The 23,436-nt window shown below is 39.2% G+C and overlaps 1 protein-coding gene across 11 annotated transcripts in view; it reads right to left on the reverse strand.

Annotated features, from left to right (window-relative positions):
• Nucleotides 1-23,436, reverse strand: part of rbfox1 (RNA binding fox-1 homolog 1) — a 231,563-nt gene that overhangs the window by 10,220 nt on the left and 197,907 nt on the right. For 9 of the 11 annotated variants that reach the window (XM_057345620.1, XM_057345622.1, XM_057345625.1 and 6 more), the window contains 8 exons: nt 19,436-19,579; nt 18,277-18,330; nt 17,293-17,385; nt 15,602-15,662; nt 15,127-15,180; nt 6,164-6,296; nt 4,336-4,375; nt 692-756 (listed from right to left, as the gene is read on the reverse strand). In XM_057345620.1, the coding sequence (XP_057201603.1) occupies nt 692-756; nt 4,336-4,375; nt 6,164-6,296; nt 15,127-15,180; nt 15,602-15,662; nt 17,293-17,385; nt 18,277-18,330; nt 19,436-19,579 (644 nt within the window). The remainder of the gene's footprint in view (nt 1-691; nt 757-4,335; nt 4,376-6,163; nt 6,297-15,126; nt 15,181-15,601; nt 15,663-17,292; nt 17,386-18,276; nt 18,331-19,435; nt 19,580-23,436) is intronic. The other 2 variants (XM_057345627.1, XM_057345630.1) reach the window with 1 other exon arrangement.

Here is a 23,436-nt window from a genome sequence, read left to right on the forward strand (position 1 = left end):
ATGCAGGGAAACTGTTGACAGATTATGACAGTGCCGCTAAGATGACATGATAATCAAGTGTTGCTTCATCTAGTTATGCGTGCACAATATCAGTCGTTACATGTTGGATGACAGCATTACAACCATTATTACCATTTACAGTCATGAGCAGATATGCTTTCATGTCATGCGGATGTTTTACAAATCACATCAAGGCCCGGATTTCGCTTTATTCTCGATCGCGTGCCATCTGCAATAAACTTACGCTCACAACTGACAAGAGACGAAATAAAAATGGAATGCCAAGGCGATTTCCTCCGGTCGTCCTGCCAAATGGGCTTTTGTCTCATCTCTGAGGACTGTCAGGTCTATCCCACTTCATTCTGCAGTTACAGTCGCTCCGCCGTGGATGCGCTTGGCCATTGCATTTGCGGTGACATCACATTTGATTTAATTTGCCAATTACTGCACTGGGCACCGTGATATCCACCCCCGTCGCCACTGGGGGGAGAATTAGGCTAATAAATCAGGCTGGCCCTTTTTTGCGTGCCTGCCTCTGCTCGTGACGAAGGGAGAGAGTTTGACTTCAGAGGAGTGAGGGTGAGAAAGAACGACGGCGCCCCGGCGGGGGTGGGTGGGTGTGAAGGGCCCCGCCGGAGGGCCAGGTAAGGTGGTGTTGTCAGTGGTGTGCAGGCAGTGGTGTGTGCCTTACCTGTCACTGTAGGCAGCAGCGGTAGCGGTAGCAGGCTGAGCGTATCGGTAGGCAGTGTAACCACCCTGGAAACACAACACATACTTGCTCACATGGGCTGTTTAGCTCTCGCATCAACCGTACACAGCTGTTTAGACGTTTAAAAACAATGAAAGGGTGGGGGGAGGGCGTATTGGAGTGATCTTATGTTCCATGACGTGACAGACACTACACATCTAAAACCTCATGGAGATGAAGAGACATGGAGTGTTTTTACAGAGGGAGAGAGAGACTGCAGCTGGCGATTACATCGCATTCGTTCGTGGATTTGCGATCTCATGGCATGCTCCGAAAGAGGCAAAACATGTCATAATCATAGTTATTAAAAATGCATAATCTAATTACAAAGCAGAAGCCTTATGTTGGCGCATTGTGTGACTCAACCTACTTTCTTATTCCTCTCATGCGCACGCCTGAGGATTAATTATGTATCCGTGTCATACTACGCTACTTCTTTCCAACGTTGGTAAAAGAGCTCAACATGTGGAACGGTAACATCAGATGTGCAGGTAGGGTAACCAGACCAAACAAACACATAAAGTGAACAACACATATGCAACGATGCATTGATTTGCATACTTGGGGAACGTCAAGGTTCAAGATTCCCTTGTATTGCCCAATAATGTTAAAGGGATAGTGAAAATTCTGTCATCATTTACTCACCCTCTTGTCATTACAAACCTGTATGACTTTCTTTCTTCCGCAAAACACACAAAAAGATAAAGAATGAAAGAATGAAAGATTTAAAGAATGTTGGTGACCGAACAGCGGCGGTGCCCATTGACTCATATTGTATGGACACAAAACCAATGTAGGTAAATGGGTAACGCTGTGGTTCGGTTACCAACATTCTTTAAAGTATCTTCTTTTGTGTTCTGTAGAAGAAAGAAAGCCATAGAGTTTCGAAATGACAAGAGGATGAGTAAATAATGATAGAGCTTTCATTTTTAGGTGAACTATTCCTTTAAATAACGCTTCAAAAAGTTTCAAAGTAGCTTCAAAAACTATACCCTCCCATACACATTACTGCATTTCCTTCCCACACTATTCTTCAAGCTCCTCCCCATGCCCCTCCGCTCACCTCCGTTCTCTCACTCTCTCCGTAATGACTCACCGAGTAATTCAATGCTCCCACCACATGGCCGGCCCCTTAACAAACCATTTCATTTACTCGAGTACAGCGAGTGAGGGAAGCCTCGTCTGACACGTGGCCATGATGCATCTGGGGCCGTATGTAAAGACGGTGTGACGGGCCGCAGAGCTGAAGGATCGAGCCGGGCCCCTTTACTCACCAGTGCTGTCATCTCTGACAGACGGGGGCCGCAGGCATCTACATGTCTCCGAAGCTCCATTAGGCTTGGTCAACTAACCTCGGGGAAACTGACAGCGTGTGCAGGTGTGGCGAGAGCAGTGGTCAGGACTTTAACGCTAAGATGCGCATCTGGAGAGCCGGTGCGATTTATCATTATGACTCACGGAGAGAGACAGCGAGAGGGAGGGATAGATAGAGCTCCGCTGACTCCTAAATGCTCCTATCTGTCCGTGGTGCGTGCGGACATATCGGGCTTATCGTGGTTATTGATGCGCATGGCGCATTTCTCATACTTTTACTCGAGTGTGCATTTGCCTGCCACGTCCACTTGATGGCCCTGCATATAGACGACACACTTGAAAGAACTCCAGTGAGGAGGATAATACTAAATGAGAGCCTCGCTGCAACCTTTCTAGTGCTTTATGCAAATATAACAATAGCTACTTAGGTGACATCCACTCATTGATGTATGTAGGGTTTCAATTAAGGTCTGGCTTGAGTCTGAATGAAAACCTCTTAAAGATCATGAAATTGCTCAATGTAGTTTTTTGGCCATTGTTGATGTATTTTCTAACACTTAAGTTAGGTTGGGGGCGATATTGAAAGACCTTTAGTTATGACATAGCAATAAAGTGTCATTTGCTATTGGTGGTTTTAGGATGAGGGACTTACTCTAGAGAGCATCTAATTGGACAAAATGTGCTTTTTGTAAAATGTAAATGCAGATTTCTGTTTAAAGGTCCAGTGTATGAAATTTAGTGGCATCTAGCGGTGAGGTTGCAAATTGCAACCAACAGCTCACTCCACTCCTCCCCCTCCTTTTCGAGGCACTACGGTGGCTGACACATGATTAAGATGTCTTCACATTTTCGCTTCTTTGCCAAAGGAGAAAACGTATTTACGAAACACACTCTGTAGAGCAGTTTGTCCGTTTAGGGCTACCGTAGAAACAACATGGTGAAGTCCTTGCAGGAGGACCCGTGGTGTATATAGATAAAAATAGCTCATTCTAAGGTAATAAAAACACAACGCTTCATTATGTAAGGTCTTTATACACCTCTGAATATAATATGTATATTATATGGTATTTCTGTTAATATATTCTCAAAAACATTACACATTGGACCGTCAAAGACATTTTTAGGATTTCAGTAGCGTACAGATGGTTTCAGAGCTAACTTCATGTGGTCTCTGATATAAAAGGTTTCCATTCATCACCGATGTTACAAATAGATTTATTTGTTTGGAGCGGTACAGCTATGGGCATTTTCTTAGATTTTGTAGAAATGAGAAGCGAGTTGCGTGCGGAAGTCATAAAGCTTTTCGTATTACAGATTAAATGGAGAAATATCAAACACCCTGGGTTGGCGTCATTATATTCGGTAGATCTGCTTTCTGCTTTATTGCACCCCTGCATGTGGTAGAAATTCAGTTTCTCTTTGTTTAACTCATTCATCTCGATGTTGTGATACATATTTGTCACATCCGTTCTAGCGTAGCTTTATTTTCCAGTCCTTTTCCAACATTCTGTAAATTTACAGAGCGCTCGGCAAATTAAGCTTTGTAATAAACAATACAGTTCTCGGATAGTTTCTAATGAATATTAGATGATTCTATCGCGGTGGAACGATCAAACCCAGCTACTGTGGTACTCCACTAATGACGAGGGAACAGAGGAAGCATTACTGCAGCCTTTTTGCCGTTTTCACGCACATTTGTCCTCTGCACAATTTGTTTCGTCCCAGAGGAGGGTGAATTGGCGGAGATACATCAGGCGGTGTCAGGCTCAATGAGACATGGCCATGAAGAGAGCAAGCCGTTGGTGCCTGCTAGCTAGACCACCTCGGCACCAGGGGCATCTGGTAAACTTAAAGTAGTTTACACTGTAGTTAAACAATAAAAGATTCTTCACTCAAACCTTCAGACTGACTTCTGATTGTGGATTATAGGCACACACAAATCTGTATCTGCAAATGGCAGATGGATGCCAAGTATCGTACAAACTTGGCATGGATGTATCAGCAAATTCACTATTTCCAGATTTCATAATGCTTTTAGTGTAGTACTAATTATAACATTTTGCAATATCCAAAGATATTCTATAAATTTAGATTATCCTCCACACAATGTTTCAGAAGGTGTGTGAGGGTCTCATGACGTAATTAAGAAGAAATTCAATAACACTAACAATAGAAACAGCAATGAATTAATTGATTGTTTTACAGTCGGAGGGGGATGAGTGGGACGGGGGATGATGTACATGAGCATTCAAGGACGGCATGCGAATACTTACATAAATATCTGCACCATAAAATCCGTCCTGGTAAACAACACTGGAAAGATGCAAACACACACGCACACACACACAGACAAACACAAAACAAACAAAACACATCAATATTAGTGCATGTTCCCATGCAAGCAATACCAACCCCATATAGCCAGGGTTAGTAAAACAGAAGTAATATGCACACACTGAATAAGAGAGACTAAAGGTCTTTTTAGCATTCATCACTTTACAAGCATTTAAGGAGACGTGTGTGAGGGCTACGAACTGGAGCCACAAGATCATGTACTCTGCAATAGATTTAAAGGAAAAGTTTACAAAAGAATTCTGTCATCATTCTTTGACTCTTTCTTTTGTGAAGCTCAAAAGAAGACATTTTGAGAAATGTCTCAGTGGTTATGCGTCCGTACAATTGAAGTCAATGGGGGTCAGTATTGTTTGGTGATCAACATTCTTCAAAATATCTTCTTTTGTGTTCTGCAGAATACAGATTTGGTAGTGGCATGGAGGTGAGTAAATGATGACAGGACTTTCATTTTTGGGTGAACTGTCCCTTTAAGATGTCTTGCATCATATTTAAGTCATTAGCAACATTAGGATTAATGAAAAATACAATTGTAAATAATATAAAAGAGAATAATTTACTCAATTCTGACAAAGACTGATTCTTTTAAATGTAGCATATTATTTAATTCTTGCAAGGCAGCCCTGTATAGATATCACTCCAACATTTTTAGACCTTTAAAGGGGTGATATGACACGGCTAAAACAAATATTATCATTTGTTTTAGATGTAATGCAATGTGTATACACGATTTAAGGTTCAAAAACGCTGTATTTTCCACATACCGTGCATGTTTGTATCTCCTCTTTGCCCCGCCTCTCTGAAATGCGCAGATTTTTTATAAAGCTCATCGCTCTGAAAAGCGATGTGTGCTATGATTGGCCAGTTAAGCAGTGCGTAGTGATTGGTCGAATACTGCAAGCAACTGTACTGACAGGTACGCCCACCTTACTTTCGTATAAATTTGGGCGGTCTTAGTCAAATCATACCACCAACTGACGTAGATTTGTGGGGGTGTGGTTACACGAGGCGTTTCAGGCAGGTCTGGCTGAGCATTCGCTTTTAGATAGAATGCATCTTTTGTTCCCACACTTTCATTTTTGCAATTTTACGTGTGTAATACATGCATGGGCAACTTATAACACACCAAGGACACAGAAAAACACGTATTCGCACCATATGACCCCTTTAAAGAAATGTAAGACACTTCGAAAATCTCCCATTAACTTACATCGATAGAATATTCAGCACTCAAAATCTAACCAGTAAAGTCATCACAATACTGTGTGCATACTAATGTGGTCTTCTACTTTTTTGCATAATGAATTGATCAATATACACAAGACACCAGAGAGAGAGAACTGTACTCTGTGACCCCTTGAATATTAAAGAACCCCACACAGTCTCCTTCAATATCATCCGCTTGCAGTTACACACATGAAATCAGGACCAAAATAATCAGAATCATCATTTGACTGCCCCCAAATCCTTCTGCAGTCACTTGTTTGAAAGGATTTACATAATGTTACATTACAAAAAGAAAAGCTAAAGGCCATGGACCATGACAGAATGGCGTAACAGCTCACTGTCAACATGACTCTCCAGGCACGGGCTACATGCTGCATTGGTTTGTGTGGTGAGGTAGAGATGCATGCATGTTACAGCAGCCCGGTGGTGGGGGGAGGGTGGCAGTGTGTTGTCGGAAGGGAGGACTGAAGGTGAACTTGTGTGTGTCTTAGTGCCTATATGTAGGGGTGTGTCTTCACTTACCCTCCATAGGCTGGGATGTGTGGGGGAGGAGCGGCTGCTCGGAACGTGTTGTAGACGGTGCGCCCTCTTCCTCGTAGGTGTGCCCCTCTGTACGCGGCTGCCGCCGTAGCTGCTGGGTATGGGAACCCTGGCACTGTGGGGAAAACCATGAAACCATGTTATGTGTATACAAGTGTATGCATAAGGATAGCACAATGTAACAATTACAAAAAAAGTTGTGCTTCACTTTAATTTTTACGGTTTCTTTTTGAAGTTTAACACGGTGAACACGAAAATCACATTTTTTTTACCATTAACGGTTCTCAAAAAAAAATATATATACTGTGTATTTTCACACCTTTATACATTTCGGCATTATTACTCGTATGCAGAAATGACAAGGTACTGGCATAACACTGAGCTCAAAACAACAGTTTGACACAACAGTTACTAAAAATGAGTCGTTCAAAACTTCAGAAGTGTACATTTGATCGTTTTTGTCTTTAATGAATAATACTGTCCTCACGAACCAAGTTCCAGACGTATACAGTCACCCATCATCGCTTCATCCCACCTCTCCTGTGCTACAGAAATTTCTAGAATTCTTTATGTGTTACACTGTGTAGTCAATCAATTCAAAATTTTAATAAAATAAATAGATATTATATACATGAATACTGTATACAAACTGTAGTATGTCAGAGTGAAATTTTTGGCCATTCTGAGCCATTAACATTACAATTATTATAGTTTTCTTTTTTGCAATTTTTTATATTTTACACAAGCTTTTTTATACTTGTAGTTTTCATGTTAATTTTAGTTTAATTTAGAATTTAACCTATTTGTTATGTGCTTTTGTCATTTTATTATTTTCTATTTTTACATTAATATACAAATTAAATTTATTTTTCCAGTTTTAGTTTGTATTAATTTTAATAAATCATTTTAGTACCTTAACTTATTTAACTTTATTGCTTAGGCAACATTTCTAATTTTGTTTAAAGGGATAGTCCACCCAAAAATGAAAATTCTGCCCAAATTACTCTCTCCCCCCAGTTGTTCCAAATCTGTATACATTTCTTTGTTCTGTTGAACACAAAGAAAGATCTTTGAAAAAAATGTTAGTAACTGACATTTCTGGGACATCATTGACTACCATAGTGGGAAAACATTAAAATTGTAGTCAAAGGTGACCTAGACCTGATACAAAATTATACAATAATTTTTCCTACTATGGTAGTCAATGATGTCCCAGAAATGTCAAGTGCTAACAATTTTCCAAATGTCTTTCTTTGTGATCAACAGAACAAAGAAATTTGAAACAACTTGAGGGTGAGTAAATGATAACAATTACATTTTTTCGTGGAGTATCCCTTTAAGCTTTTCAAATATATTTAGGCCCATGCTTATTTGATTTTAATTGACAAAAATGCTTTAGTAGTTTTAGTTTCAGTAAACTATTACAACCTTTAACACTACATTTTCAACCTGATGGCTCAGAAAAGATAAAACACCCATGCAGGCCAATGGGTTCGGTTTCATTTTGTTGTGCTCAATCTAGCCATTTTGAGCATCTCCTACTCATTCTGTGCTGTATGCACTTGATAAGTGATATGCGGAGGGATGCTTTGCCTGCAGTAACAGCTGGGCCAGCGCTAACTGCAAAATTGCAAAACAGGTGCTCCTTTAAGCTTGAATTGCTCAGATTGTAGGAGACTTCTTATTATTTAATTTTAGTTTAATTTAAAATTTAGCCTATTTGTTCTGTGCTTTTGTCATTTTAATATTTTTGTTTTTTTACATTAATATACAAGTTTAATTTATTTCCCAGTTTTAGTTTAGTTTGTGTTTATTTTAATAAATAATTTCAGTGCCTTAACTTATTTCACTGTATTGCCTAGGCACTTAGAATTACAAAATACTGCAAAACAGGTGCTCCTTTAGGCTTGAATTGCTCAGATTGTAGGAGACTTCTTATTACAGAACTTACAAAACGGTCTAGCGCTTTTTTTAAATAACAAATTCACGCATTATAGAGAATGTGTAGAATTCTCTTTTGAAATAAGTGATGAACAGTGATGTCACACTCGTGAGCATGTTAACATATGCCGCCCACGTTCACATATTAGCGTAGGAGAAATGCCTGTTGAGAGTTCAGCTACTTGGCCCATCTTGACGAAACAAAGTGCGAAGATCTGCCAAACATGAGTTAACGGAGGTCATTTGCATATTAAAGTTTAAAGGTACAGTAGCGAACACAGCCTGTTTAATTCTAAGGGTCAAAGAGATTATGCAAAATGATCGTGGAAAACTATGACTGCGAGTAAGTGGATAAAAGAAAAAATGTTACAAAATTGTAAAATATGACCCCATTGAAACGCCAATACACTGCCACATTAAGTGTAATTCCACAAGTCTCAACAAATACGCTGTTCCCTGGCTCCATATCCACCAGCAATTAGCTAGAAACTCTAACAATGAGTAATAACTGAACTATGGGAGTCATACATACCTCTGAAGCTTGGTAAAAACAGTACGCTTTGTATTGTTGCTAAATGATCATTAAGTTTAATAGGGCGTCTGAGGTGAAAATGACTTTTTAGAAGCGTAATATTAAATGGCTGGGGGTGGGGTGGCGAATACCACCCCTCTCCATTCTTTAACATAACAGGGTTGTGAAATGAGATCGTATAAATGTCAAATAGAAGCACTGAATGTTTCATGTGGCTGATAAAAAATTAAGGTTTCAGGAAAGGGTTTGTGTGATGTGAAAAGAAGAAAAGGATTGTTCCATTTGACTCTTTGTCACCTTGGATATGACTAGCATTCAGACAATGGCCCACAGCTGTCCTTCTATATAATAAAGTGAAATCCAGTTAAATAAAGACTACCTTCCAGCTAGCATTTATAACATGAATGAAGGATTTTTAATAGTTTTTGGATCAACAGTTAAAATTTTATTATATAATAATATTTTACAACTCTATTTTAATTTTAAATGTATGTAAATTACCAAAGCACCCCAGATCAGTCATGTACTGATTTAACATCTTTTTAAAAATAATGGTGGTTAATTACAAAAACAAACAATAAAAATGGGATTAAACTCAAGAGTATTTGAGTAATGTCTTTGCTGCATTGATGTGCCATTGTAATGATTTCATTTAAACAAAACACCAACAAAGAAAATAATTCGTTTCATTTACAGGGGTCCAATTAAATGCATTTCTGCTTTGACAAATTAAAAACCTGAGAAAAAAAATGTACGTGCATTTCAGAATTTCTTCATATTTTGCATGCTCTTTACTGACGTTGTCTCAAACAGCACCTTGTATCCGTGTATCTCACATAATTTGAATATTTCTTAATTATATATTACATTTACTCATTTTAATTGTTCAAATAAATGTTTTCCGCATGGACTTTTACATACACCCCATTATTTTGCTTCTCTCTTCCATACCATGGAGCCCATCTGACAGCCATGTTTGAAATATGCTGCGTACACGTTTGCATATTTGCAGTAGCATCACTTTGATGTGTAGAATGTGTCCCGGGGAAAATAAATATGAGATGTATTTAGCCTGAATATTTACAGGATAAACAACTTAGAGGATGCACTTTCATTTAGAACGATGAAGGGTGGAGGGAAAGATGAAAACAGAGAGAGAGAGAGAGGGCGAGAGAGCGAGCTACAGTAAGTGCTGGTGAATGAGAAATGGGAGCGTACAGCAAGATCGAGCTCCAGGGGGATGCACAGGAGAGCTAGTCCATTTTATTGCTTTGAGAGCGATTACAGTGAAGCAGATGCTCTGGCCAACGGGAGGTAGCCTCCGCATCAAAGCCATAAAAGTGTACAACTGCTTTGTAGTGCAATAATTTCTGTCATTGGCTTTTGTGTGGGAAGTGTCGGGGGGGGGAGATGGGGTGACGGGTGGGCAGAGCCCATGTTTCATAAACATTTCAGGAGATTTGGTTGCCCTGCGCATCTCGCTCTGCAACCTCAGTGCAGTAAACCGTCAGGACTCTTTTACGAATGCATACAAAAACAAGAGCCGCTTCGAGATTAGAGAAATCACAGAGCTTTCTGATCATGTTAAACGCTTTGTGTGTTGTGTTAGTTTTATTGAGCAGCGTGTGAAACACTGTGCGAAGCTTAAGCGTGTTGCAAATTACAAACAAGACAAAGTACCTTTGCTACAGTCCTGTGAAAACACTAAAAATATGAGATTCAACATCTTTGGAACTATAGGAACAAACAGAAAATTCAAGAGTTTCGAAACATTTTCCAGAAATGTGGGCTAGGCTGCAAAGAAAAAGTCCCTAAAGCCATATACTGTACAACAAAGTGAACACATCTTTTCATTGACCAATGTCTATTTCAAAAATGTCTGAAACAATGATTGTTAAAGGGCTCACAGGCTGGAAATGTGTCGCTATAAGGCAGATTCACTGGATTTTTACTAGCATGTCAAATCAGATGGGATTTCTGCTAGCTGGGTTTTATAGACGGTAAAACACGTTGTAATCTTTACTTGCAGTTGAAGGTGCTTTTCGGAAAAATTATGCAGACGGTCATTTTGGATGAGTTTCAATTTAAGCAAAAGCCCTGGTAATTATTACTTTACCCCACCACCTTACAACTAATCCACTCTGAAAAGAACATTAGATTTGCAGTTTTCTCCCTTAAAATGGTGTAGTTACACTCAGGATTCAACCACACTACCTTAAAAGAGTCATATGACACGGCTAAAATGAATATTATCGTTTGTTTTAGATGTAATGCAATGTGTATCAAGGTTCAAAAACGCTGTATTTTTCACATACCGTGCATGTTTGTATCTCCTCTTTGTCCCGCCTCTCTGGAACGCGCAGATTTTTAACAAAGCTCATCGCTCTGAAAAGCGAGGTGTGCTATGATTGGCTAGTTAACCAGTGCATAGTGATTGGTCGAATACTGCAAGCGTGTGACGGAAATGTAACGCCTCTTACCATATTTGGAACATCAGGTTCCAAAGCAATTGTACTGACAGTACTGACTTGCGTATACATTTGGGCGGTCTTAGTCAACTCATAGCACGAACTGACGTGGATTTGTGGGGGTGTGGTTACACGAGGCGTTTCAGGCAGGTCTGGGTGAGCATTCGCTTTTAGATAGAATGCATCTTTTGTTCGGACACTTAAATCTTTGTAATTTTACGTGTCTAATACATGCACGGGCAATTTATAACACACCAAAGACACAGAAAATCACGTGTTTGCGTCATATGACCCCTTTAAACCAGCCCTTGGCAACTGTTAGCTTTGTAATCCAAATGTATTTACTCTCACAGTAAGCTCTCTTTTGAAACATGTTTACTGGACGAGTCTTAATGAATGTACATTTTTAATCACCTGTGTACACGTCAGGGTCATTTCATATTGTTTCCTCCAACAATGCAATCTCAAATGTTCACTGAACGACACACAGCCCTTGTATTCCTCCAAGTCCTTCTGCTAAAAGCCGCGTGTTGTCTTCCAAATAGCCTATCTGTGCAAATTTATTCCAATTTGCTGGTCTTTCTTTGAAATTTCTCAAATTTCTTCTGTGTGCTCCGTTAATTGCACGTCACTTTTCAAGCTTATCATTTGGTATTTGGAAGTTCAAAAAGCCCAGAAGCGTTAAAGGTGCCGGAGACGGCTGCGCTCTCTCTCTTTCAGTCAGGATTGAATCAAAGAGTGAGCAAGGACAGTGATGTCATGCTAAAACACTGAAACATTAGCGTTGCGAATCTGTCAGTCAATACAAATGACTCTCTAAATCATTACGGCTGAACATATTCCATTTCAGTTCATATTGGCTGAGCCAATATGAATCAGTTTCTTCCCAGGGCTGAGAATTCAATAATCTTGGGATGTTGGGCACAGAGATGACGCCCTTCCCACTTAAGGAAATTAGTTAATTATTTCTTTGCCAATGAGCATTCGAAATGAGAAACTGACTTCAATAAATGAACATTAGGCTCTAAGCAGCAGACATCGTGTGTGTGTGTGTATGTGTGCGTGCGTGTGTGTGTATGCAGTCAGAGCGAGATGAGTGTACACTGCAAAAAATGACTTTCTTACTTAGTCTTTTTTTCTTGTTTTCCAGTGAAAATGTCTACAAATTCTTGAATCAAGATGCATTTTCTTGATGAGCAAAATGACCTAAGAAAATAAGTCTTGTTTTTAGTAAAAAAAATGAAATTTCAGTGAATTTGTGCTTAAAACAAGCAAAAAAATCTGCCAATGGGGTAAGAAAAATAATCTTGAATTAAGGTTGACCTTTTTCTTAGTCACTCAATTCAAGTTTATTTTTCTTACCCCATTGGCAGATTTTTTTGCTTGTTTTAAGCACAAATTCACTGAAATTTCATTTTTTTTACTAAAAACAAGACTTATTTTCTTAGGTCATTTTGCTCATCAAGAAAATGCATCTTGATTCAAGAATTTGTAGACATTTTCACTGGAAAACAAGAAAAAAAGACTAAGTAAGACAGTCATTTTTTGCAGTGTATACAAGCACAAAATACAAAACCAAAATCTAATTTAAACCAAAATATGTTTTAAAACACTACACTTAAAATGCCAATTACCATACACCTGCAGTAAAAATTCTGTATATTAATGCTGCAAATTATAATCAACTATAGTATTTTGTGAACTATTTATATAACAGAAAATTTATATCAGAAGGACAAGATTTTAGGCATAATGTAAAGTAGGAAGCACAACTTCCCCGCAAATCACTGTAATGTGCAGCCTCTCGTGGCTTATTGCTTTTATGTCAAATTAATCCAAAATATGGAACTATTAGCTCACTAATGACATAAGCAAATTTCATTCACCATATTGTCATTATTGAACAGAATTGCCTTGCTTTCATTCAAGCACACAAGATGTATGAAACATCATGATGATGGAAAAACATGGATCATCAGGTTACATCAGCTTGCGTGCATGCTGTCATTAAAGCGAAAGAAGAGGGGAGAACATACCAAAAACGTAAAAAATGTAATTTCCATTTGAAAAGTGTAAAACAGCAGCATGTTCGCATTTGCACTCAGCTGCCTTCTTAAAAAGAATTGCAGAATCTTTCTAACCCTGTGCATATGTGAACGCGACTGCTGAAAGAAAGCGGCTAAAAGATAAAGAGAGAGGCTACACATGTGTGTGTGTCTAGGGTGAAAAGCCATAGATTTCCTGTGGTCAGAGGTGGTCTGCATTTGCATAATCTCTGGGCGTAAATAGCTGGAAGTCTAATTTTCGAACATCCACCCAATCTCCGTCAGGCGTAACACTTAATCAGAGATCAGCCCGGCAGACGAGCGGGGTCTGGCGCGCTGGCCATCCCTCAGCCTTTTGCTGATAGCTTTCATTCCTCCCAGCCAAAGAACTGTTAATGAACATCAAAGCTATCTTAAATCAACAACCTACCCAGGTGAGAGGTGCTTCAAGTGGTGACTGGTGAGGCTTGTTCTGAATTGAACCTCGCATCTCGAGTCTGACCATCTAATGAATCAAACGCACTCCCCTATCTGCGTAATTCTATTCCTGCGGGATATTTATATTATAGTTCTGCAGGCATGAGAAAACGGCCGTGCCTACAACGGAGCAGACATGGCTTGCTCGCTGCACAACGCCGAGGCACGCTCGACCACTCATGCGGTCCTTCCATCTGCAAACTAAGCAGTGATGTGCCAATAGCTATTTTCAGCTGTTAAGCAAACAAAAGGATTCGAGGCGCTTTCCGTTATCGGCACATTTCTGGCATAATAACGATGCTTTAATTATAATTAAGACAAAGATTTAAGAAAAGAAACGGGGAGGGTTCGAGAGAACAAAACATTTGCACTTTAATGGAACGTGGGCTGTTTGGACACTTGAAAGGTGAGACGAAAGCAAATCAATAATGAGCCATTTTGTAATTAACAGAATGTGCACTGAATTAGGCAAACGACTGTCTGGAGAAATTGAAAATATTGATTTTAATTTATAAAATATATTTCGGCCCTTTGATGCCCTTGCGTAGACAGACAATTAGATTTCACCATCACCTCTATATTTCCCCCCTATTATCATAAAATCTCGATATTTTCCTATATAATGGGGGCAGTAATGATGTTGAGGGAAGGTCAGAGGCTGTGATGGCCAAGGTTGAGAGAAAGATCACCGAAGGAAGCGAGAGAAAAAGAGTCCGGTGTGTCTTTCAACCAATGAAACCCACTCTGTTTCAAAGGCCCATAAAATGAAATGAAGCCCCGGGGGTCTGGAAGCTCGCTGGATTATGTTTTCAAAGATGTGTTCCCTGTTTGCTGCGCTGACAATGGAGTCTAGTAGCCTCTTGCCAATAGGCCAGCGCACATTGTGAAACGGCCCCTTTGGGTGATTAGAATAATCACTATCTCCCTGCCAGCTCTTTCAGCCCATGCCAGCGCATGTAGATTAAGGTCACCCGTTTTACACACCTCAACCACTGAGCCCATAAACGCTAACCGGGGATTTCTTGTATGTTTCCATCAAATAACGCGGTTAAACTGCAACCTTTACGATTTCCTAACGCTTTCTTTGACGGTGGAGTTTTTTTTAACCAAGTAACACAACACTGTATACGAAAACAAAGCAACATAATGGAGACATATTGAGCTTTCAAACGTCCTATCTGAAAGGAAAATGAAAATATAATATCTGACATCAATTTTGTATTTCATATCCTCTGTCGAGCGCTCAAAAATGAAAGATCCAGGGCGAAACAATCGAGATGTTTTTCATGCCAAAGTGTTTCTACATTGAATTTGTCAACAGCAAGGTTGCCCTAGATGCAAATATATACTAAATCCATACACACTTTGTCAAGATTAGATTAGAGAACCGGGACTGTTGTAAAATTACCATTCCATTCAATAGTTTCATGATATATATATTGCACCATAAGGCCACCTGTTTTGAATTGAAGATCCACTTACCTGCATAGAATTCTGGGCTGTAGACTGCACCCACGACTGGATTCAACTTCCAGCCTAAAAACGCAGACAGAATGAGAGGATGATTGGATTTTGGCCATCTTAGCGTGCACCGTGTCTAAGAATCTACATCTGATCCTTCACAAGACAAAGATAAGGGATCACGGCTAACTAGAACCTTTAGATCTGATACAGTCTGCTGTCTTAATGATGTCAGTAGAGGGCTGACCAACGTGAAGCGCTCCTGTCAGCCAATGCTGGAATGTGGCGATGAGCAGCCTGACACATTTCTCTCAGTTTCTAACTTTTACAAATGACCCGTCGGTTTAAGCTTTCATAAGTACAGAAAAGATCTCAGTGATTCCAACTGACATCCGAAAGATGAACTGAATTTTTCATTAAATCTATTTTTAGTGAAGCGCTGAAAACCATCTAGAAAATGAACACTTACAAACACTCGACTGCAACATGAACTTACCGTTTGCATATGGGTTGACCGTCTTTTTATTCGTCATTACCCGCGCTGTTGCATTGTTAACCTGACCACAAACAGACACATGTTAGCAAAGATCATACCGGAGCTGTAAATACTTATTTCAAGAAGACTAATGCATGCATTAAATATTTTCAACATTGTCGAAATGGTTACAGATCATAAGTTAAAGAAAGATTGTACATTACTGAAAGACGACATAAAAAGCAAATAAAACATATGCAACAGTCTCACCATAAAAAGTTCTCACGCATGCATTGTCAAATAATGATCGAGTCGAAGAACAACATGGAAAAAACGGAAACAGACAAAATGCAACCAACGAAAGCACTGAATATGAAAGAGCATGCGGTGGAAAGGGAGCGACTAGGTTAAACGGAAAATAAAGAACGAGGGAATGAAACAAGTTTGGCATTGCGCAACATACACCGCCGAGTCGAGGTACGACTGGAAAACAAAGCAACATTTAGCATTCAACACTCCAAGAGCGCTTTGCTTCATCACAAGAATTAAAACCAGAACGGAAAACAAGAAAGTAACAAAAAGGAAATCATTCAAGCTCGTAGGACAGCTAACAAAGGATATAAAAGAGGGTGCATTATTTAACATAATCATGGCGTTCAGAATCTGAGTAGGATGCGCACGATTCAGTTCAGTTCAGTCAGAGCCTCTCAGGAAGCTAAACGTTCACGCAAGTGACACGCGTACCAAGAGAAAACAGCATCAAGAAACTCAACATCAAGTCAAAAAAACAGTCACGAGGTTTCAGCGCGGAGTTCGTGAAATGGCAGATGGCTCTCTCCACTTACCATTCGCCGCCATCGCCCGCGTGTGTATGTATTGTTACCACGGTTACCGAGTTTGGGCCTATCAGCTACCGTTGGAAAGGGGGGAAAATGAGAAGGCAAAATATGCAACATCTTACTAAAGGCGGAATAAGTCTTACAATTAAAAACAAAAAACAACTACAGAGATGGAGATAGATGGGTGTCGGTTATCAAGACACCGGCTGTCGCTGTTCTGGTTTGCTCTGTTTCTGCTGTATCTGTTCTAGAGTGTAAAATAAGCAGAACGTGAGCTGTGGATTTAAAGGCTCATGTTTGCGAGGAGCTCGGTCTAATGCCTGTTACTCTACGCAGCGTCTTCAGGCCAATTAACGGCGCTGCTGGCATTAGACCACTCTAACCGCAAGTCCCTCGACAACTTTGCAATAAGGCCTCTGGCTATCATCACACAAATGCTGTTTGTACTCTGCCTGTTGACTTACTGCACCCGTTTGCTTATTAAGCCAAAATATGCTTCGAACAAAAAAAGAAAGAGAGAAAAGAATAGAAGGGAACTGAATTAAATAAACACAAGTGAATGCCAACAAAAGCAAACCAATTAGGTACAGAGAGCACCGTATTATATCTGATAGGAGATCTTAGAATAACTGAAACGTAGGAATACAGCGGGGGGAGGAGAGGAGGGATAGAGAGAACAGCACACGCGCGCGCACACACAAACACACACACACACACACACACACACGGGAAAAGACGAGTGATGCGTCCAAAATAGTGAGATGAGAGTGAGGCACATACCGACACAGAAAACAGAAGAACAACAAGAAGAAATTCGACAACGCAAAAAATCAAGAGAGAACATTTGAGAAGGGAAATATTTGTTACATGCACCTCTATTTTACGACCTTCTACCACCGTGCCGTGTAATTTCTCTCTGGCCCTGTCCGCATCGGCACTATTTTCGAAAGTTACGAAACCAAAACCCTGCATGCAGGTGGGAGAGGGGAGGGGGAGAACAACATGCACATTATTAATTCAGTCATACACCCAAGAAATCCACTGTGGCTCTACCTCTGCCATTCTTACACACAAAAACAGCTGCTGCATTAATCCCTTTCTCTTCCTCATGCAAAGCATCGAGATGTGCAACCGTTAACGCTCATTTACTTGTTCGGTTTTCGAACCTCTAAGGAGATGAAACACCACGTCTAAGAAAGTAAACTCACTCAGAACGAAATTAAACAAAGGGACAAAATAAATCAATTTGAAAAAAAAATGATATACCTTTAACAAGTCTTAACAGAAGAAACGAAATCTATCGGAAAAAGTGGAATAAAATAAATGATGTGATTTAACATTGTGCGCTAAAAAATAAGATCATTTAAAAGACAAGGAAAAATAAACAACTCATAAGACAAATGATAAAGGGTGGGAACTACACAACTTGTTAAAATGCACCATTATCTCCCCCAGCTGCAACAGAAGAACATAATTCATATTTCAATAAAAGAAAACTGTTTGTGCACAGGAATGATGCTAAGTGTCAGCAAACTGAATAACACTGTCAATTACGAGATCAGTAGAGAACGTTCTTCACTTGACACCCTAACAGAACACTGACAAGTGCAAAACACATTTCCATACACTTCATTGAACAAGGTACTGATAACTCTAACACAGCAGCTGATATAAGATTGTCTTACATACGTTAACATGACTACAAGCACTCATTCCAAGATACTGTAATACATGACTGACATCTTTAGTTAATCTGATCCTTTTCACTAAACATACTGTTCATTTAACCCTCTAAACTCACTGGACTTTCTTAAGTTGAAAATAAGAGCATGCAAAGGAAATAAATCACACACGTACCTTCGATCCTCGCTCATTAAATATGATTTCAACATCTAAGATTTTCCCAAATTGCTGAAAATAGAACAGATGCACAGATCAGATTTGGTTGTCTTTTGAAATTGAAGTTACATGTAAAATTACATTTGAGATATTATTTTGTGTTGATGTATACAGCAGTGGCCAAAAGTGATGTCTGGGGGTATATTTGTAACATTTTTGCTTTTAATAGCTTGCTCATAAACCATCAGATTATGAGGTGCATGCACAATGGACAAAACAATAAAATGTATATATATTCATTGGATACAATTATTTGGCAAAAAGGAAAACTACAGCATATTGGGAAATATGGGCTTTATCAAATATACATAGAAATACATAGAAAAACAAAAAGATTACAGGAAATAAAGCAAACTATAATATTATCTGTTATTTGTATTTGTTGATCATCTCTAGTGGTAATATTTAGTAGTCATTTTCCTAAACTTTTGTGCATGGGTTGTGTGTATACTTTTGCCGAGCCTCCTTAAATTTTTCTTAAAGCTCAGCTTTAGTTTACACTCCTATCACAACTATGCAACACGAATACAAACTCAATACATATTTAATAGTATATTTAAATAAAAAGACATCAATTCTCAAAAGTTAGACATTACTTTTGGCCTCCGTATTTTGAGGTGATTTACTGACAGACTCAACCCTTTAAAAATAGCCTATAGGCTTTAGTTATGACATATCCATGAATGATGATTTGCTATTTGGTTACACAGAAGGTCTATAATTTAATGGGAGGGACATTCTCATTCTAGAGAGCATTTTCTTAGACAAACATCTGTGCAGCACAGCACGAGTTAATCTATGATCTTTCTTTCCAGAATATTGCATTTATTGTTTACTCTACATCGGTATACAGATGACCTAAAATATACACAGACCAAATGCTATAAAAATCAGATTTTATAGTGTACAAAACTCTTTTGGGAACCTTACATAACTGTGCGTATTGCACTATTTATACAAAACTGCAGCCACATTACAGATCAAACCTAAACTTCAAATACCACCCAACAAACAGTATAGGACAGCACGTTAGCACATGCCTCAGCTACTGTGCTGGCAATCATATTCTCCGCTGCATGCTGGGTAATAAAGACACAGAGAGCGCGCGAGTACTTACGCCAAACATTTGCCTGAGGTCTGGATCTCTGAACCTGAAGGGGATGTTGGAGACGTGGAGCCTCTTGGGCTGCGATTTGTTTTCTGTGTTTTCGGATGTCTGTGTTTGCTGTTGGCTGTCTGTCTGTGCTGAATCGTCTGTCTGCTGTGGAAGAGAAAAAGAGAGGGCGGGAAAGAAAGATAAGAACATCAGTTAGTGAGACCAAGGAAACTTGATGAGCCAACCAAAGAACTCAACAAAACAAAGCTTTGGTTTTTAGAGTCTAAAGACTTTACTGGGGAAAACCAAGTGTTCGGGGTTTGGCTGGTTCAGTTACCTTGCTGTAACTACACCACCCGAAGCCAAAAATCGTCTTTTTTTTATTGACAACCATTCAAAAGTAGCCATTGTTTTGCAAGAAACATATAAATCATGAAAGTATAAAACCATGAAATGGACCATTCATGGGTCCATCATTGCGGTACACTCAACTTTCGTGTGCCTAAACCGCCAGCCGTTCCCGGGTGGCCAAACCTACATTGTTTTAACAATATAACCAGTGAAAACGTTCACCACCTGTTCTGTTTCTCAGGAATATATGAAAAACATATGTTGCGCGCACATGCACGCAAGTGTAGTTTGGAGGCGTAGTTCGTATCTCACCGTGTATGGGGGTTGGGGCCGTGGATGGTGGCCTTGTGAAGGAGCTGTGGGTGAAATGTGACATGGTTGCCTCACTACTGTATATCATACTTTCTTTGTCTCTCTCAGGCCACGCATGACTGGTGGCTGCACCATGTGTCTATGTGCCTCTTGTGTGTCTATGTGTCTGGACTGCTGCCTGGTAGAGAAGAAGGACCAGCCCTAAGTGTGTGTGTGGCTATTTATGTCCTGCTGTATTTGTATGACTTAGCTAGAGAGAGTATCGCAGCGGGAGGCTCTGCTTTCTATTTTTCTTCAGTGTGGACTTTCGTATGTCAGTGAATGTGTTAGCACGAGTGCATTTACTGTACTTACATTTAATCTAAAGTCTAAATTTGACCCAACTTAAAAATCACGAAAACTGATGATTGATTTAAGGAAAACTTACTTATTTGGCTCAAGTGAAGAACGTGTGTCATAACGTTTACCTATGCTAATGTAATCCTCTTACAGACTAAATTAAACTACCTAGGTAATGTTAGTTGCAACTTGCAAGCAAACTGACCTGACCAGTTTTGTAAAAGTATAATTATTAAAATTGAACCATTTCAAAAAGATTAAGAAATCAAATTACAACACAATATAAAAAAAATAATGGCTTATTTTCTTCTGCAGAACACAAAGAAGGTATTTTAAAGAATGTCGGTAATCGAACAATGGCGGTACCCATTCACTTCTATGGTATGGATACAAAACCAATGCTAGTCAATGGGTACCGCCATTGTTCGGTTACCAACGTACTTTGAAATATCTCTTTTTGTCTTGGGAAGAAAAAGGTTATACAGGTTTGAAATGACAAGAGGGTGAGTAAATTATGACAGAAGTTTCTTTAACAGGGCTACAAAAACAACCACAATTGTCAAAACAGATAACATCTATGTTAATTCTGAACTTTTTCATGTCCCCTTTAGTTTCAAGGCTCTGACCAAAAGTACATAATTAAATTATTCAAGTGCAATGGCTTATGGGTATTCCCGATGGCCTCAATTTTATAACTGATGATTTTAAGTTAGGCCCCATTAATACTTAAAATCTTCATTTTAAGAAATTTAAAGCCAGAGAAGTTGGACCGTATAGATCTTTGAGCTATGTTTCCAAAAGTGACATTTCAAATAATGTGCATAGGACGTTTTGATCATTTTAATTATTGACAACTTTATAGTTACCGCAACACAAGTCAGCAAATTTGTTTAATTTAAAATAGCTGTTAGAATTTAAACCATTCGTGGCGATTCATAAAATGGAGCCTACAGTTATGCCCAAAGATATTTTTTTCACTTTCTGCTCACTGCAGCTGTCCTGTCATGCTTCAACCGTGCTGGAAATCATATTGTCTGGAACAAAAGAACGAGTGAGTCCCAGTGTAACCACCGTCTCTCGGACATTACAGATGCTGAGGACTGTTAAAGCAAGCGTCACTGGAATTACCGGCAACGGACGAAAAGTGTGTGTGTGTGGCATTGTTATTTAAATCAGGCACTGCTCAGGGCAACTGTGACAAAAACAGCAACAGAAACATTCAAAAAGCAAAGCTCAAATCAAGAATAAAGAATGGTTTGCTGGGACTGTAAATATGAATATCGTGTCATCATAATGTTTGTACAGGCGGCACGGTACACCCGACTGAAATGAGGATTAAAAAACAAAACAAAAAAACAGAAAAAAAACATGAGACAGCGCTTGAAAAATAGTAGTTTTTCAATACATGAAAGGCTCAGAAGTGGAAGGGAAAAAATCTGTCTTGTGTTATTACAAGTCATAAACAAGAGAACACCCACTCCTCAAGGCAAAGAACAAAGAGGAGCGGAAGATAAAACGCTAAAGCAGCGTAGTAAACCATCCAATGTAAAACTGACAAGACGTGTGCTGTCTTTATTGCTTTAACAAAATTGCACTTTCCCTATTGCGGGAGGATTGGTTTAATGGCGTCGTGAGGCAAGCGGTCCCTGCAGAAGAGACAACTGGGGTGTTATAATTGGAAATATGTTTTTCCCATTTACTGCTCTTTCAATAAAAGAATGGGAAGGAATGCAGCCGATCTTTAAGTCGAGGCGCAATGCAGTCGGTGACCATATGTGCCATCTTAAAGATCTCATTTCATGCTCTGTGCATATGGCTGCCTTAATGGCTCAATTAATTGATTCCGAAATCAATTAATCGATTCGCCCTGTCTAGTTGCCTTGGGGAACCGGGCCACGGTGACTGATCACGGGGTGATGGGATGAGACAGGGGAGGGGAATAAATCTGTTGGACTAAAATAGGGTCCGCTGGTGTCCCTCTGGGCTGCCGGAGAACGAGAAACTTTCTGCGAGGAGTGAGCCACATTTTACACTCGAATCACATCCCCCCCACTTGGATGGACTCCATACAGTGCACGCTGAAATATATGCCATCAACCGTGGCTCCCGCAGACACGCAGCTTTTACCCTGAGATCTCGTCCGCTTTTATAATTCAGTTCACTGAAAATGTGTGATGTGCACAACAGAGAGGCTGCACAGTTATATAACAACATGATTCGGCAACCATGATTCGAAATATAAATGAAAAGTTACATCCAAATACTACAAAAATTTAGTGTGATGTTTTGATCATCCCATTTAATTATAAACGATACAACTGTCAGTTTTTTTGACTATCTGATCCTTGTGTGACCTCGCTGACTGGTCCTGTGCAAAGTTCCCCAAACACTCCTGTTATAATCCATTAGGACTGTTCAAGAATGAATCGCGATTAACCGCGTCCAGAATAAAAGTTTGTGTTTACGTAATAAAATATGTCTGTGCATCGTGTATATTTATTTTGTATTTATAAACACATACTCATACATGTATATATTTAGAAAATATTTGCATGTGTATATTAATATTTATATATAATTTAAAGGATATATAAACACTTACACATTTTTCTTACATACAGTATATACATGTATGTACATTATGTGCTTATAAATACAAAATGAATATGTCAAGTGCACAGACATATATTATGTAAACACAAACCTTTTATTCTGGATGCGATTAATCAAGATTAATTGACCAGGGTTTCCCAAATGAGTTTGTGAACCCCTGGTGGTCCGCGAGGGAATTGCAGGCGGTTTGTTAGTTGGTATACTGAATGTCTACTAGTGCATATACAAGTTGTTCCCACTCGTAGTTAATTTGCAAAAAAATTTGTACAGGTTTAATAATAACAATAGTTAGGTCAAATAGTATTTTTAAAGAGATTAAAAAAATGTTTTTCAAATTTAAACATGCAAATGTATTCTTAAATTATTGAAATATTTACTTAAAATCTCTGGGGGTACTTCAAGTAAAT

The sequence above is a fragment of the Triplophysa rosa genome, linkage group LG11, assembly GCF_024868665.1.
Source record: "Triplophysa rosa linkage group LG11, Trosa_1v2, whole genome shotgun sequence".
NCBI classification, from domain to species: Eukaryota; Metazoa; Chordata; class Actinopteri; order Cypriniformes; family Nemacheilidae; genus Triplophysa; species Triplophysa rosa.